General features: G+C 36.6%; 1 protein-coding gene across 1 annotated transcript; it reads left to right on the plus strand.

The window, feature by feature from the left end:
• The first annotated feature begins 1,427 nt into the window (after positions 1 to 1,427).
• Positions 1,428 to 17,333, plus strand: LOC107063951 (protein gooseberry-neuro). Its single transcript, XM_015316144.2, has 6 exons — positions 1,428 to 1,479; positions 2,173 to 2,486; positions 4,894 to 5,005; positions 16,119 to 16,315; positions 16,506 to 16,932; positions 17,035 to 17,333. Exons 1-6 carry the CDS (start codon positions 1,428 to 1,430, stop codon positions 17,271 to 17,273), a joined length of 1,341 nt encoding a protein of 446 aa, XP_015171630.1. The 3' UTR covers positions 17,274 to 17,333.
• Positions 17,334 to 17,513: the final 180 nt, after the last annotated feature.

The raw sequence follows: 17,513 nt of genomic DNA on the forward strand, positions 1-17,513 counted from the left end.
AAGTGTTGTTAAACTTCTAATTTCACGATTTATTTGACAAGGTTCAGGATCGATAGGATTGGTTTAAGAGTCCTTAAAAAACTCTTGACTTCGAACATATACGGTCCTGAAGACCTCCTGCTGCTTCCACAGTCAGCCAACCAACTTTTCGCTACCGTATGAAAAGATTTACAAGCCACATGGGCATGATTATTAAGGGAAGACAAGCGAGTTGTACCTTTGAAAAAATTTATATCAGTCAATCATACGTTCATTATGATTTAACTTTTTAAACAGCGATGGCTGTAAATTTTCTCTCATTTTTTTTTTCATTTACACGTTAGTCAACTTCCAGCAGAATACCGAATAACCGACATTCCATTAGAAACATCTTCTTTTACAATCAGCAATTCTCGGTTAAACAATAATTTGACAATTTGGTAGATCCTTACAAGGAAATTATGGACATTGATAACACCACAATAGAACAAATAAATCATTCGAACATCAATAAAAATTTGTTTCACCAAACTCATATTGAATCGTAAGAAAAATTCATTAGTTACATAACTAGATCCTCTTAGCAAAGTTAAAGCAAAGAAATAAGTAGGTAAGTAAGTAAGTATCCAGATATATCCAACTAAGAATAGATAAAATCTTAAATCAAATTAGTAGGTATAGAAAATATCCTTGCATAGGATTATATGAAAATAGCATTTAGAATTAAACTCTCAAGAGACATCAAAAGGTATTCGATCTGGGAATGTATATATTTACATGAAACATACAGAGAAGGATAATATATATTGTGGAATACGTGGGTAAGATAGCACGTTCCGTAGGCGGTTCCGTGGGTAGAACCGCCCATTGTAAGGTCCAGCTTTACCAACCACGTGGCAGGGCGTAGCCAATGAGCGTACTACTCTGGTACCATAAGTCCCAACGAGGCAACGGTCTCATTTTTCTCTTATGTTGCTCGCACTCTGTTCTCTCGGGTCCAGCCAGCATGTTAAAGAGAGTGGGGTGAAGAGGGGTCCAGTACCCCAACTCCTAACACGTTATTGCCGTGGTACCCCTCGCAACGAAAGCCACGCGTGCTCGCTTCTATTCCTTTTCTCTTCTTTCTTCCTACGTCATCTCAGTACGTTATACATCAAGAATATAATATTCCGTCGATTCGACAATATTCGCGATAGAGCGTTTTACAATTAATTCTGTATAACTTTTTAACAGTTTCTTCGTAGTTTATTTTTGTTATAACTCAAGAATAGTGCAATTAAATCAAAGAATCTTTTTAGCCTCGGACCAATAATTCGCGTCTGATTAATCGGTCGTATTGTCATTCGATCGTTTTGTTTATACTGTATCAGTGTCAGTGACTACGTGTATAATCATTTGGACATTACCTACGTTGGATGCAAGGACAATTATAGAAGCTTCAATACAAGATGGATGTTACCAGTAGAATGAGACCTATCTATAGTGGATATCCCTTCCAAGGTTAGCCTAATGTCACCTTATTTCGCTATCCATTAACATTCGAGTAACGTTTTTATTTTCGTTAAAGTCGAAAAGAAGATCGTCTAAATGTAAAAATAAAACTTAAAAAAAAGAAATAATAAGTTACACAAAAAAAAAACAAAAAGAAAATAAAAATAGAAAAGAGAACGCGGTTAAACTCGTGTGGACTTTATTGAATATGCAAAGGCACTCAGAGCGACGATTAAAATAATTGGATGCTTTCGTTGTTTACTCGGACAACAGGCCGGGCGAGCCTTCGTGATGCGTAAACATAGTAATTACCTCGTGCTGTACATCGGAACGCGACTGATGATACAGGTAGCTAATGTCACGTACGGAAGGGTGGCTAATTCGACTAACGATCCAACTTTATACTCGTTAGTCCTGGAAATGGCCGAGCACGCCCTCTCGTGAGCATAACTTCTTCAATTTTACGGCTGTTAACGTGGCTTTTGGTATCCTCCGCGCTAACGTATATGCCGGCCTCTTACCGGCTGTTAACCGATTTCACGTGTTCGCTCGACGGATTCCGTAAATAATTTCAAGCTTATCGAGTCGCAAGCGATTCGAGCACATGTCTTTTCGTCTTCCTCTACCTCCTTTCTTTTTCTTCCTTCTTCTCGTTTTTTCATATAGGTATGTATCGTTGAAACATCGATCGAATGTTTACAGGGCAAGGCCGAATGAATCAGCTGGGCGGTGTCTTCATCAACGGACGTCCCCTACCAAATCACATTCGCTTGAAAATCGTTGAAATGGCGGCCTCTGGTGTACGACCCTGCGTAATATCAAGACAACTTCGTGTTTCCCACGGTTGCGTTTCGAAAATACTCAATCGTTATCAAGAGACAGGGTCTATCAGGCCAGGTGTCATTGGTGGCAGTAAACCGAGAGTTGCCACGCCGGAAGTCGAAGCTAAGATCGAAGAATTGAAGAGTAACAATCCTGGTATCTTTTCTTGGGAGATACGTGACAAATTGGTCAAGGTAAAGAATTTAACTTATCATAATCGATTTAACTTCGTATATAATATTTAAAATCATGGCAAGAGTTGCTCCCAAAAATATTCTTCAGATTTTTTTAATTGAAACTTTCATTATTTTTCAATGTGATTTGAGATTGAAATCAAAATCCTTTTCATATATGTACGTTGTTAAGAAACTTTATATATTAAAACTACAAATAAAAAAAAGAGGTAAGAAATATTTTCATGAAAATCGAAAGACTCGAGAAAACGTTCGATCATGGTCCTTATCTCACTTCAAAGATCACTCTCAATGGAAGTTTTTAATGTTGCGCACGAGGCGTACGCGAGGCGTGCACGAGGCGTGCACCAGCCGAGTAGGGCTCTCTTCTACGTATGTAAGTACGTGAGTACCTCGAGGCGACTCGCGTGTCCTTTAATACGTTACTGCTCGCCGCCTACACCCACACTTCATTGGCGTAATACCTTTCGTCCTCCTCTTCGTTGTCGTCGTCTTCCTTCTTCTTCTTCTTCCTCTTCTTCTTCTTCTCGTCCTAGTTGTCTTACCTCTTTCGCAATTTATCAGGCATAATCTCACGTGCCTAAGATATCCTTACTAAATATAATAGAAATCGATAGATCAATAGTTTCTCACGTTTATTTGAAAAAAAAAGTCCAATTTTCTATATATTTTATTCACATTTCAATACTTATTCATATGTACAAATATTTATCGATAATATTTATTCCTTCCTTCTAACAATATTACAAAATTTTGACATGAATAACAAAAGAAAGATAACAAACGCATGTATGTATACTCTAATTGATAATACAAAATCCAATTAAAAGTAATCAACATATCGTTTGTATAATAACTTAACAAACTTTTCTAGATAATATCATCGATCATATCTAATTTTTCTTTGATAAAGATATAAATCTGACGGAAGAAACGAGAGAGATAAGTTTATAAAGGATGGAAAGAACTAAAGAAAAACAGCGAGAGAAAAAGAGAGAGAGAGAGAAATATTGTATATAAAGAAGAAAGAATATGAAAAGACTGAGAACAATTTTAGGAACACGTACGCCTCTGTAGAGGCAGGCGGTCGTTGCCGGCATTAATACGGCATTTAATGCTGGAAGGGGGCGTTCCGGGGCCTGAGGCCCTGAGGCACACTCTTCCTTCTTCCTCTCTTCCTTTACTCTTCCTCTCTTTATCCAACGTAAGACCATCCATCCTTCTTCCTCCTTGAAATCATCCACCTCACCCACAATCCTTCCTTCCTTCTTCTTTCCTGTCATCACCCCGGACCCAAAGCATCGACCACCACCGGCAGAAGGATCGTTATTGTTTCTGAGATCGGCGAAGCGAGAGATAGCGATCGACACCGAACGACCCCCATTTCCTCAACCCCCACCACCACTTCTACCCTCCACCTTCACTTTTTTTGCCTTTTAAATCCTCGGTTAAAGCGAGAGATATAACCTTTTTTTTATATAATCTTCTTCTTCTTCTTATTCTTCTTCTTCTTCCTTCTCTTCTATGATCTTCCCATCTTTTTCTTTTTCGCTACATCTCTATCCCGCATCTTCTTTCGCATGCACGTGCGTTACGCTTTGTATGATCGATACGAAAGATAAGAAGCTCGATCGATATCGATCGATGAAATTTTCGCAACTTCTCGAGGTATCCTTTAGATATAAAAGAGTATATACATATATATAAATATATCGATAAAGATCTCGATACGTGATCTTCATTCTAGAATTTATTATCCATTAGATATATTCTATCGAATTGATCTCGGTGTAGAAATTTTCTTTCCCTATCTACATCTTATATTCTTACTCTCTCTCTCTTTCTTTCTCTATATCTCTAACGCTCTCTTTTTCATAACACGCTTTTGTGTCAAGCGATTCCTTTCAATTTCTTCAACATTACATACCTACCTACGGAGTTTGGCCGATCATGAAGCAAGAAAGCGAGCGAGCAAGCGAGCGAGCATAGCAAAGGCGCGTAACGGTGCCTAGCTAGCTTATACAATGCGTAATAACGTTGAATCGTCCAAGAAAATGTGTACCTACGTTGCGAACGAAAATAATCGCGCGAAATTGTACGGCTTGGTAAAGCTGCAGTTGCGAAACTGCGAGCACGGCCTTCCTACAGTGTTGTTCACGAGAGAACAACACGGGTTAGGCTTTCACGCCCGTTTTCAATCCACTCTCTTTCTCTTTCTATCTAAAAAAAAAAGAAACCAGCTTTTAAATAAAAAAAATAAAAAAAATAATAATAATAATAATAATGATAATAATAATAATAAATGAAAAAGGAAAGTCATAAGGAACGATACTCTTCTCATAGGTCCTACTTGCTTTAATCTTACCTCTTTCAAAAAGGCCCCGTGCTTTTATTTTATTGCACGCAGGAAGGCTTCTCAGATCCACCTAGCGTCAGCTCCATCAGCAGGCTACTTCGAGGTGGACGACCGGGGGAAGACGGGAAGAAGGATTACACGATAGACGGCATATTGGGAGGCAGTGAGTAGCACTTAAGTACTACATTTCTCTTTCATCCCCGCGATCACCATTGATCTTGATCGCCGTGGTACTTCTACGACGCATTTCGTTTTGTGTCCAAATGCACAACCAATCCGACTTGGTATTCACGACTTTATACCCGTATTTATCGTGAGTTTTAAGATTCAACTAAATTTCAACTATTAAAATAAAGGGATATAGTACATAAGGATATGAATCATTTAATTTATTCAACAATTTGTAAGAAAACTATCGTATAGAGTAATTCCTGAAACGCTATGTCAAATAATTTGCCCAGGTAATCCAAAGATTGAAACATCGATACGAATTTAAAATAAATCTTTATTTTTCCTTTCGTTTTGCTAACACATAAAATTATTCAATTTCAATATAGTTATTTTGAAAGATTAGATTTCCAATATGTACTATAAGGGTAATATTCATTTTCCTAATTTATACGAATGGAGTATAGAATAAGGAATAATATCTTGATACACGAATTAAAGAAAAGAACAAACAAATAAAAGGAATGAGAAAACGAAAAAGAAAAAGGGATGAATAAGGCAAGAAGTCGAACGTTTCGTTCTATCATCTCGTCGGTCAGCGTCGGAAGCTTTTAACCTCCTGCTACGAAAGAAGCGAGTTTGACGTACGCGAGCGTGTGTACAGCGCTTTAAGTCCGGTCCACTGTCGGATAGGCCGAGTTAGTCCGAATGAGCAGGGCAGACCAGCAGGATTTAATCTCCGGTGGGCGTGAGCAGGATTAGCCAGGTTGCCCACACGTCCGACAAACGGATTACAGGAGTGTCAATATCTTACGGGGCACGCATTATCCCTTTTCTGCTTCTTCCACTTCTTCCTGTCTTCTTTCCTCGTACGTTCTTTTACTTCTTCTTCTTCTCGTTCTTTTTATTTTTATTCATTGCATCCTTTTGCGATCCTCTTTTAACAAATTTTTTCTTCATCCTTCATATATCCTCTCTTCCTTGCTCCTCGTCTTTCATAGGTATAAGTACTACTAACATTTCTTTTTCTTTATTTCATTTCTCATTCTTTTCTTCGTTCTTTCGCAACTCCATCAAACTTTCTTGCCCCACTTTTTCGCACAGCAAAAGTGTTTGCCGAACGTTCACAAATTGCTCGTGAAAACTGTCATTAGTTTTTGCTTGCTGTAGTACTTTCAAGCCTCATTATTGATTTAACTCGGGAGGGGGAGGGGGAAATACCCCGAGCGTTAAATTTAAAGAACAGATTGAAATACGTACTTCCTTTTTGCTTGGCCTTCCCGACGACGGCCGCGAGTATCCTTTTCTTCTTCTTCTTCTTCTTCTTCTTCTTCTTTCTTGACTTCTTCATTTCTCTTTCTATCCTTCTTTCTTTATTTATTTCTTACTCTTGTCTTACCTCGACACTTTTATACTTACTTTTTTCTAGTTCTTTTTTAATTCGTTCGTCTTTTAACGAGGACAGGTAGACACACATGCGAATTTCTTTGTCAATAATTAGCGAGTATCTAATTTATTGAGGACAAAACAAAGTTTTTCTCTATCTGTTTCTCTCTCTCACACACACTCTCATTCATTTACTCTGAAAAAAAAGATTGTAAGAATTCGTGAGTATCACGATCGTTGGACATGAAAGAATTAGTGAGTACAGGTGTCCCAAAGTCTTAAAAGTTAATTCGACGAGGATGTTGGTGTGGTCGAAGAAAGAGTAGGAGGAGGAAGAGGAGGATCGAAGGGAGGAACAGGGAATGCGAGGAAAGAGAGTCGAGGGCCAAGAGCGAAGAGAGAGCAGAGCCCGGGGCCTCGAGGCCCCGCGAGGGTCCCGCGGAGATCAAACGAACCGCCTGCCACACGTCGACAGTGGCGCTCATCTCGGGCACCCAGAGAATCAACCAACAATCTCTCTTTTAATTCAACGATTAATCGTTTCTTCTCGTTTATTAATTAACCTCCCCCTCCCTCTCCTCCCTTATCTCATCCTCCACCCCTTTTTCATTCACTCGGAGATCTCTAATAATTGTTCTAATCTTTTAAATCAAATTCTATTTTGATATTAATCATAAATCTAAAAATTATTACAATCAATTCCTAATATTTTATCAGGATTTGTGATTTGTTAAAAACTTTCAGGGAGAAAAAAAAATCACTGGGATAAAATTAAATTTCTTTTATGCTTACGATAACGTTTAATGAATTTTAATGAAAATTTCGCATGTGGAGAAGCAGGTGTAAATAGCGTTTAATTCCAAGTAGTAGGATATTATCCACGAAGGAAACCTCGCACGAGTTTCGTGTCGTAACCCTCAATTACAGATATTTATCGTCTCGAATGTGGTTAATTATTCATGACTTCTTAAATAATCTTGAAATTATTGTGTTTTATCGATTTGCTCGTATCACGTTTTATATACAATTTTAATATCGAATTAATTAAACAAAATAAATTCTTAATTGAATCGTCAAAAACATTGGTTGGTAAAAATCTAATAAAATAAATCGTAAAAAAAAATGAATAAAGACAAGTAAAATATGAAATCTCAATTCTAAGAGAAGCTATTAATGGATCATAAAAGAAGATCATTTTAGGGTGGTAGTTCTTTATTCTTGGTTACGTTGAAAGTAAGGTATGGGGGAAAAAGGTGTGTCAGGTAATCAAATAAACGCAATCAACTCGCGAATAGTTAATTCTTAAGAGAAGGACATTAGTGATAGAGAGCACCTCTGAACGGATATACTCGTAGCTCGGTCGAAGGTGTCGGGTCCAGGGTATAGGTGTCGGCAGGCCGAGCAGGAATGACACGTAGCCTGTGGCTTTCTTATTCCTTCTTATTCCGTTCCTTTGGCTTCGGCCGCCGACGAGGGATTAGCCTAATGGGTCCTGCCCACCCCTCTCTCTTTCTCTCTCTCTCTCTCTTTCTCTCTCTCTGACTGCACCTCCACACGCGTATAATATGTATATCCATCTCGATTTTTTTCTTTCTCTCTCTCTCTCTCTCTCTCTCTCTTTCTTTCATACTCGTCTTCCCACCTTCTTCATCTTCTCTTCTCTTCTCTTCTCTTCTCTTTTCTTCTCTTCTCTTCTCTTCTCTTCTCTTCTCTTCTCTTCTCTTCTCTTCTCTTCTCTTCTCTTCTCTTCTCTTCTCTTCTCTTCTCTTCTCTTCTCTTCTCTTCTTCGCTATATACCAAACGATCTAAGAGCACAACGTGCTCGATGAACAACGTCGCTAAGTGATTCACGATCAACTTCGTCGATTTTATCGACGCACGGTGATCCATCGGTTTCAAGTTCTTACACCAGGATGATCATCTCGCTTATCCTAAATATATAATAAAAACAAGTATGCATAAAATGTATTTTATCTATCCATCTATGTAAATATAATACATCATGGAAATAACTCTAAATGCGTAAGTGTACGAGTAAACGTACGAGTACTTGGATTTCATTTTTTTTCAAAACCTAATTGAATGATAATATCAAAATGAAATATTTTATATACCAACTTCAAAAGCATTCCACGATATAATATATTTTAAAATCGAGTTTCATACGAACGTAAAAAATCCATCTATATAACCGGACGTATTAGGATGAGAAAAATGGATAAGAGAGTAAAAGCTGGCAGGAAGAGTTTAAAAGGTAGAATTCGAGCTAACCGTCGAAGCTTAATATCAGCGAGCGTATCTAATCGACGTTACACGATATCGAGCTTTATAGCGAGCGTGCAATTCTTGTCGCGTGATCGTGTAATCCCTTGAAAGAGTCTAGTGCCGACATATATCGTACGTGGCATCGGGCTTTAACGCGTTTCAAAACCTTTCCAAACTGCTACCCTCTTCGTTCTTTGTCTCCTTCCATCGTACACATATGTACACGTCTACAACATCGAAAGATTTCCCCATACACTCCTACAACTCCTTCATTAAATCGGTAGATTCGATCGAACTCACTTAACACTCCGGGCACTCTGTAGGTACTCTCTCTTGTACTTCGTGGAAAATGTTAATTCCTTACTTTGGAATAAGGATACGCCAAATTGACTCCAATCTTACCAGTGTGTTCCTTCCTCTTCCATCATTTTCATCGTTCCACCAAAATACATCCTTCCTACAATCTCTTTCGTTCCCATTTTCCCTTCTCCTTTCATAAGATTACTTTACTTTTACGTAATACATTTTGATATAATTTTTTATCAAGTAACGATATATTTTGATAATAATAATTTCTTTGTAGTATGATAATACGGTTAAAAGTGTCCTATCTTTATGATATATAGATATACATATTGAGAAATATTTTTGTATATTATCTGGCAAAAATTCAAATTAATTAAAGTACAAAATTATTCATACCTATCTCATATAAATTACCTTCTTTCTTTTTTCTTAAATAGAAGTCTTATTATTTGCGTAATTTTACGTTTTCTATTTGCCTAATTTTTATTTTTTACATTTTATTTCTAACTGTACACCACGATGATTTTATCAAATTCAATGAAAATTATGGTCAAATCTTATAATAAATATTAAAGTTACGGATTTGAAATACAATAAAAATTATTAAGGACCTGTCATCTACTTAGAAGAACTTCGAGCGGACCACCAACGACGACGGCATTTAATGGTTCTCAAGGGGGGGTGATTTTCCGACAAGGTTTCACAAGTACCTTAATGTGACCACCAAAATTTCGTTTAACCATTATTCTCTCTTTCTCTCTCTCTCTCTCTCTCGTTCTTTCATTCCATTCATTCTTTCTTTCTTTCTTTCTTTCTTTTTTACTCCCACACTTACCGAAAGTCGGTTTCTCGTAAATAAGAAAGGCAAAACGTCGGCCTGCTTTCTATGAAAGTTGCAGACGGGCGTTGACAGGAAAACTCACTGACTTCTCTAATGTCAACCCTCGGCCATCCTTATTGTTAACCGCTTTAAGGACATTTGTTAACATTTAGGGGACCTCACGCGCGACTCCTGCGGATATCCATTTCTCTTCTACGGGAAGTATCTACCCACTAGAAAAAGATGAGAACAGATATAAGTTAGTGAGAAAGAGAGAGAAAAGAAGAAGAGTATAAGATTTATAACCTTGAAAGAGAGCTACCTACAGCACCTTTTCCACCATTCAAACCTTAATTCGACACGCGCAAAAAAAAATAATACACGAAAGGGAAGCCGCAAGAAAATTACGAGGATACGGAAATGTGAATCGAGTAAACAGATATTTCTTTAGAAATAAAGTCAAACGTTATTCGTTAGAATCGTTTTCACAAGATATCCTCTCTACCCCCAGCCGTATATTTAAATAATTCGTATTACAGATAAATAGGATTGTTTTTTATCTTATTTAATACACAGTCTAGACTAGATAAAAAGCCACGCGTTTCGATTGAAATAAAATTCCTCAACTAGTTGAAATATTTGTTTCTTTTTTTTTATCATGTTTTAAGAATATTTACGGATAATAAATGAATTGTCATCGTCGTCGTCGTCGTCGTCGTCGTTGTCGTTGTCCTTGTCATTGTCGTTTGTAAATGATAAAATAAAGAAGTTGAACGCGTGCGAAGTATCACGCGACAATATGTAGATATACGTTCGAATGGGTGGTACAGACCGGTATCGATAGATGTACGATCGAACACAGCGGGGATGCTGACCGGCACATTTCTCGATGACGTTGCTACGAAAGAGATATTTGCTCTCGACTCCGCGGGCCCCCTCTAATTGATTACACGCATCTTTTCACGCGATCTATTCAACCGATCGGACGCTTTTCATTCTCAAGAAACCGATATTGATTGTGCCTATCAACGAGTAAACCCGGACGACTCGCGGGAAGATGATAAAGAGAAAGAGATAGAAATATATGAATGTAGGTGTGAGTGTAGGTGTGTGTTCGTATGCGTGAATATCTAAAATCTATTTAGAATCTACTATCTCATATATATAACATTCGACGTTCTTTGTTTTTCCATTTCTTACGACTATTTATATTTATAATATAAATCAATATAAGAGTAAAATAAAAAAGAAAAAAAAATCTACGGCAACGAAATCTTTCAGCAATCTTTCCCGTCAGATATAATATTTTGTTTGTTCTTTACCTACTTGTGCAATCTGGTAAGAAGATGAAGAATAAAAAAAAGATCAATTTGAAATATGATACGCGGCGCCGAGCTTGTTTTTACAATAGTGTTTTGCAACTACACCGGTGTACTTTCGCAAAAACTCCTATCACTTGATAATAAGACATTGTAAACACGAGTTAGAAAATACGGATTGTAAAACTGATTTTTACAACTTCTCAAAGTTATGTTATTCTTACCCCAATAATCCACACCATAAGTTTCCGTATCATATTAGTTCAACCAATTGTCCGTGTTTGTTATTTCATATCCGCATCCTACGCGTATTCTCGCTAATATAATTTTAATATTTTTCAAAGAAAAAAGAAATCGATACACGAATTCAATACACAATTGAAAGAAGAAATATATATATATATATATAACAAAATTAATGCGTAAAATTGTGATATTCTTATCGATAAGGTCATCCCATAAATTTTCTATACATTCTGTTTATATAACAGCTGTTTATTTCGTTATATTGTATGCCCTTTTCGCGCGAGACCACTGGCTAACAGATAATATATAAATGATATTTATTTATTAATCGACATGAGTCAAAAAAGAAAAACAAAAAATAAGAGCAAATGAATAAAACAATAGTTTAAAGAGAGAAAAAGAAAGAGAGAGAGAGATAATAATCTATAAAGCATTTCATCGAGTACCCGCCTCCTTGTCTCAACCTGAGAGCACGTTCTCTTATTACAAGTCCAACATATGGGCACCTAAACGATCACACCCGATCTTTCCATTTCTTTCTTTTTCTCGAGCCTCTCGATCCCCTTTTTTTCATATTTTTTGTTCTTCTTCTTCTTCTTCTTCTTCTTCGTTTTCGTCTTCTTCGTCTTCTGCTTCTTTTCTCCACACGTACTTCGACTCAAGGAAGAGAGCGAGAAAGAGAGAGAGAGAATGGGTGGGCTGGTGAAGCAAAAGGAGATGAAGAGCAACCTTCTGAGAGGACCGCCGATGTCAGAGGGCGCACGAAGGAATGCTGACTCGACTCCGACCTGTGCGTCGTCCCTTCTCTTTTCTTCAAAGTTCCCCTCTTTCTTTATTTCTCCTTCCCTTCCTCACTCTTTCTCTCTCTTTCTTTCTTTCTTTAAACTCGTAACACTCGTGAAATACACCTGGACACATCACCGCGAACACCCCTTTTCTTTTCTTTTCTTTTCTTTTCTATTCTTTTTTTTTCTTTAGTCCCCTAGAAAATTAGATAACACGGGTCAACCACGAGTTTAAAACCTAATTATGTCAATTGATTATCTATCAAGCCTATTTAAAATGAATCTTTCTTTTTGTTATTATTCTTCTTCTTTTTCTTCTTCTTCTTTTTTTCTTCTTCTTTTTCTTCTTCTTCTTTTTTTTCTTCTTCTTTTTCTTCTTCTTCTGATTTTCACAATAAGAAAAAAAGCGAACCACACTATCGTCAAACAACGTAAATATGCATGACATAAACGTTATTGTTATTCTATTGAAAACCTCTATATGTTGAAATTTTCGAAAGAAACAGAAAAGGTTTCTTGGTAAAATATTAAAAAGAAGTGAACATTGTTGGTCTTCTCCTACGCTAAAATGCGATTCGATCACAGAGCACGTAATATTGTATAGAAACAGAAAAAAGAGAAAGAGAGAAAGGGAGAGACAACAGTGACTCAAGAGCAACCAAACTCGAATGCTAGAAGTTTTCCTCTTTGGTTGTTTTCGAAGACGTCGGTGAATCTTTCGAGATATATTTTCCCTTTGGCGGCCTCTTTGGCGGCTACAACCGTGTCTCTTCGTATGACAAGAAGGAAGAATGGAAGAATGGTCATGGAGACAAGTTGCATCTACAATAACGCTGGTAGACCAACGGTTTAAATTCCTGTCACCTCGTTCACCGACGAAAGAGAAAGAAAAAAAAACGAAATTGTGCATTAAAGTAGGAAGCTTGTGGTTGAGGGGGGAAAGTAGAGAAAGAGGAGCAGGAGCAGGAGCAGGAGGATGAGGAAGAGGAGGCGGAAGAGAAGTAAGAAAAGAAAGATAAAGAGAAAGATTCAAGCTGAAAAAAAATGTACGACGATATTTCACAACACGCCTAAGGAATATAATACCATCGATCGTTCACGTGAATGAACACCCGTTGAGAAAGTTGGTGGCCCATTGAAAGGGCAAACTGTTGTAACTACGAGAAGTCGACAGAAGTCAATATTGAAAAATGAACCATTAAAATGATATCGAATATTGTTTCTGTTAACTTTTTTAAAATCCTCATTGTGTTTACCTTTTTTTACACGATTCATGATAATTAATTAATGAGATTTTAACGAAAAACCAATCGTAAATTAGGTTTTAAAGTGTAATAAATTTGAAGCTACTAAAAGATTATAAAAAAATAAAAATGATCAATGCATTGAAAAACGATCTTTGACTACTACGCAATAAAAAAGAAAAGGAAAAGAAAAAGGACATAAGAATGAAGAGGATCACGTTTTAGTCTTCAAAAGGCTACCGCTTCTTTTTGACTTTTACCCCAACGAGAAAAACCGCAAGAGGAGAGAAAAGAATGGCAATTCGTATTGTATTGAATGCGGCGGCGACGTTTTATCAGGCAGGTCGTACTGTGCTAAAGGCCAAACAACATCTTTTAAGCCTAATTTATAATAGCTACGCGAAGGTAAATCAATAATTATTATCCAACGCTACTACACGGCACTTTTGTCCAATTTTCTTTGTAGTTAGCTTTATTGCAAAATTCTCGTCGATTGTGTATTTGTCGGTTTTCCTTTTTTCTTTTTATTGGAAATTAATATTAATTAATAATAACAAAATTATTATTATTATTATTATTACAATTAATAATAATACATATTAGGGTTGTATAAATTTAAACACTCCATTTTCGTTAGATTTTGTTTTATATATGTTACAGTTAATGCACAGAATCCCGGTTATTTTGTAGAATGTCCAGGGGGTTTAGATCAATCTAGAATATATGCATTAGTAGGGTGTGTTTAAAACACTTAAGGGAGTGGGGGGCAAATGTTTCAGTAAACATTTTTTCCCTCCAAATTTTGTCAGGATTTTGTCACATTGATATGAGTATTAATTTACACGCTAATATTATGCCTCATAAAACTTTGAAAATTTCTAACAAAAAATTGTTCACGATAATAATTCATTTAACAATTTTAACTATAAGAAAAACTTAAATTAAGTATGGTTTAACCACTCGAATGAATATCGAACAAAGTGATCTAGCTACTCGTCCTATTTTTTCCCTCGATCTCCATGACGTTTTACAATATTGACCGTTCATTTTATTCGTTGTTAAATCAAGCGTAAATAACAATTCCATTTTAGGGATGATCCGAGATAAAGTATAGAACGTGAATAAGAGGGAATATAAGAAAGAACTGTGGGATGCACATCTAAATGTATACCGACAATATATCCAATTTTGATCCTAACATAAGTACTTTTTCTATACAATGTGTGCTAGTTGATGCTCGATTGAACGATAATAAAAAATACATTCGAACAATGAAGGTTCACTTTATGTAGCAAACATTGCGTCGGTGGTCAGGATAATGTTCAATTTCTTCATACTTTTCTCATACATATAGTTTCTCTTCTATCCATGTTTATATAAAAAAAAAAATTGATAAAAGAAAACAGACGCACGAGCTACTCGTCGTTTGCGCACAAATAAACATCAATATAGTGGCCAGTGCGAACTAGCAAACTCAAAACCGTTGTTAAAAAGGTTCCCGATGGGCTTAGAAAGGATTCAACGTTAGTTACGGTAAAAGGCTAAGTCCCAAACTGAAAGATCAGACCCTCTTTATCCTCTTGTTTAGATCTGCACGCGTAAGAATCAATAGTCTGTAAACAAACTTATTCGAAATACCCTAAGGTATTCTAAATAAGGTACACAATCAAAAAAGATCGGCCTTTATTCTTTAAAGAAAAATAGAAACGAATTTCTCTGTAAAATTGATCTCAAGTTAACATGTTTTTCTTGGTCAATAGTTAATATCTTAGACAGGTATACTGCATTATTGTGATTTTATGAGAAAACTTAGGTATAAGCTTATCTACCGATAGTTTTGAAACACTCGACAAAATGGCGTCTTTACTCTTACGTCGAACAAAATGGCATGTTTGACGGTCATTTTACGAGTACTTTATGGATACCTTAATGACTGCGGCACACAAATACACATATGGATATTATCTGAGTATATATAAGTATATATATATGAATATATACTATATGTGTATATGTACATATAGGTATAAAATAGAATTCATTTCACGTAAGAACACGTGAGCGTATTAGAAGTACTCTTTTGCACCGACTAGTAAAGTAATAAAATAAATTTTTCGTATAATGCGGCATGAAGAAATCCAAAGGAGAAATCAAAGGAGAATAGACGTCCACGAATATGGAAAACTCCTTTAAGTATTAATTAGTAATTACGTTTATTTTAATGGTCTATACACTATTATAGAGTATTTCACATTAATTATACGCGTTTTAAACTTCTTCTTCCATAAACGTGATTTCTCAGATACTATATATCACCGGAGACAATTACATCATAAATGATCCGATGACTTCGTTATACGATTATGATCTTCGCTTATAGAATATCTGCATGTATATTGAAAATGTGGACACAGAATAATACTCATCAATATCGTATTCATAGTAAAAGAGGCAAGTTCATCGGAGCAACGATAAACTCGTGTCTCATGACTTAGCAGTTTTCGTCGAGGATTTATTGATTACCAATTATAGCTCATTTAATCGTAAAAGCTTGTCGTCATTTATTTCGATCGTGTGTAGGTCCTTTTTCCGCGTGTCCCGATCCTGTTTTTCAAAAACATATAGTTACACTTTATGAATAGGAAGATGTGTCTGAGAAAGAATCACTATAACAGTCATGGAAAATGACATGGTAACGAACACGACGACATCTACTATCTCTTCTCTTTATGATTAGGCCGTTGCGGTGATGATTCTGATACTGAAAGTGAGCCAGGTATACCTCTTAAACGAAAACAACGTAGGAGCAGAACGACATTCACTGGGGAACAACTGGAACAACTCGAGGCTGCCTTTCAACGTGCTCAATATCCAGATGTTTATGCTAGAGAAGAATTGGCTCAGAGAACGGGTCTAACTGAGGCAAGGATACAAGTGAGTTGTTTAATCTTTTGTCAAGATCCTTTTTTTTGAAAAATATCTCGAAGCAGGAGAAAATTCAAATAAACGATTGGAAATAAGAGAAATTAAAGATCATTTATAGTTTTATAAATGATATAGTTCATAAATTATATAGTCATTAAAGATTATTTATAGCTATCGTCATACACCCACAATCTTCTAGGTATGGTTCAGTAATCGGAGAGCTCGTCTACGTAAACACTCAGGAAGTTTAGCACATTCTGTACCGAGTTTACCTTTGACACCCTGTCAATACGCTGCAGGGAGTCATGAATTAGCTCAGATGGCTCAAATACCTCAAATGCCAAGCGAAATACCTCAAGTACCAACTAGTTTGCATCACAGCCCGACGGCTTTACATCAAACACCAAGCAGTGTTCATCAAGTTGCCGGAAGCGTTACCCAGATGACACCGCCTATGCCACCAATACCTTCAACGATGAGCAACAGTTTGCAAGAACATGCTGCATCAATTTCGGGACACTTGACTTCCCTCTCTGAACATATCAGTAGCATGCAAATCGGGCAAGTTCCGTCCATTCAACCTCCAGTTGCTCATGGTGCTCCAACATCTTTGACTCCTAATACTGGTACCTTGACAGATATTTCATCAAATCCAAGTTCCTAAAAAAAAGAAACACAATATTTCATTATTAATATTTTTATTTTATTTTTTTTTTTTTTTTTTTAAGGGAATACCGATTGGTCCAGGTCACAGTTAACTTGGGGCCAGTTCAATCATTTTCAAGGTAGCGAATATTCGTCGAGTCACATGACAAGCCATCAACATGCCGTCCACGCAGCTCATGGTACCCACTCTTCGAATACCGCGAATACCGCTGGCACAACGGCCGATTGGTACGACCAGAGTTACGATTATACTCAACACGCCCAACTCAACTATCATCGCAGCGTGGGTGGAATATACTAGCCGAGGATGCTTCTCGATCCGATGGATAATCCGAACACGTCGATCGAAATTTACTTTGTACATAATACATTTACGCTTTATCATCAAAACCAATTGATAATTTGATCACCTTTTACCTTGTTAAATCTTATCTAAAAAATTTAAGCTACGTTACGAGATTGTAACGATTAATGAAATTAGATATTCTCAAGTTGTTTATCTATGTCACAAATAATTACGTGATCTCTGCTGTTGTTGTAT

This window comes from Polistes dominula, unplaced genomic scaffold (assembly GCF_049000335.1).
Source record: "Polistes dominula isolate Pdom_NZ unplaced genomic scaffold, Pdom_raw_medaka contig_73, whole genome shotgun sequence".
Taxonomy (NCBI): Eukaryota; Metazoa; Arthropoda; class Insecta; order Hymenoptera; family Vespidae; genus Polistes; species Polistes dominula.

Excerpts from the sequence above, each read along its gene's own strand:
- LOC107063951 (XM_015316144.2), top strand. The coding sequence starts at position 1,428 with ATGGATGTTACCAGTAGAATGAGACCTATCTATAGTGGATATCCCTTC. Across the intron at positions 2,487-4,893 it reads TACGTGACAAATTGGTCAAG|GAAGGCTTCTCAGATCCACC; the intron begins GTAAAGAATTTA and ends TATTGCACGCAG. Across the intron at positions 16,933-17,034 it reads ATCTTTGACTCCTAATACTG|GGAATACCGATTGGTCCAGG; the intron begins GTACCTTGACAG and ends TTTTTTTTTAAG.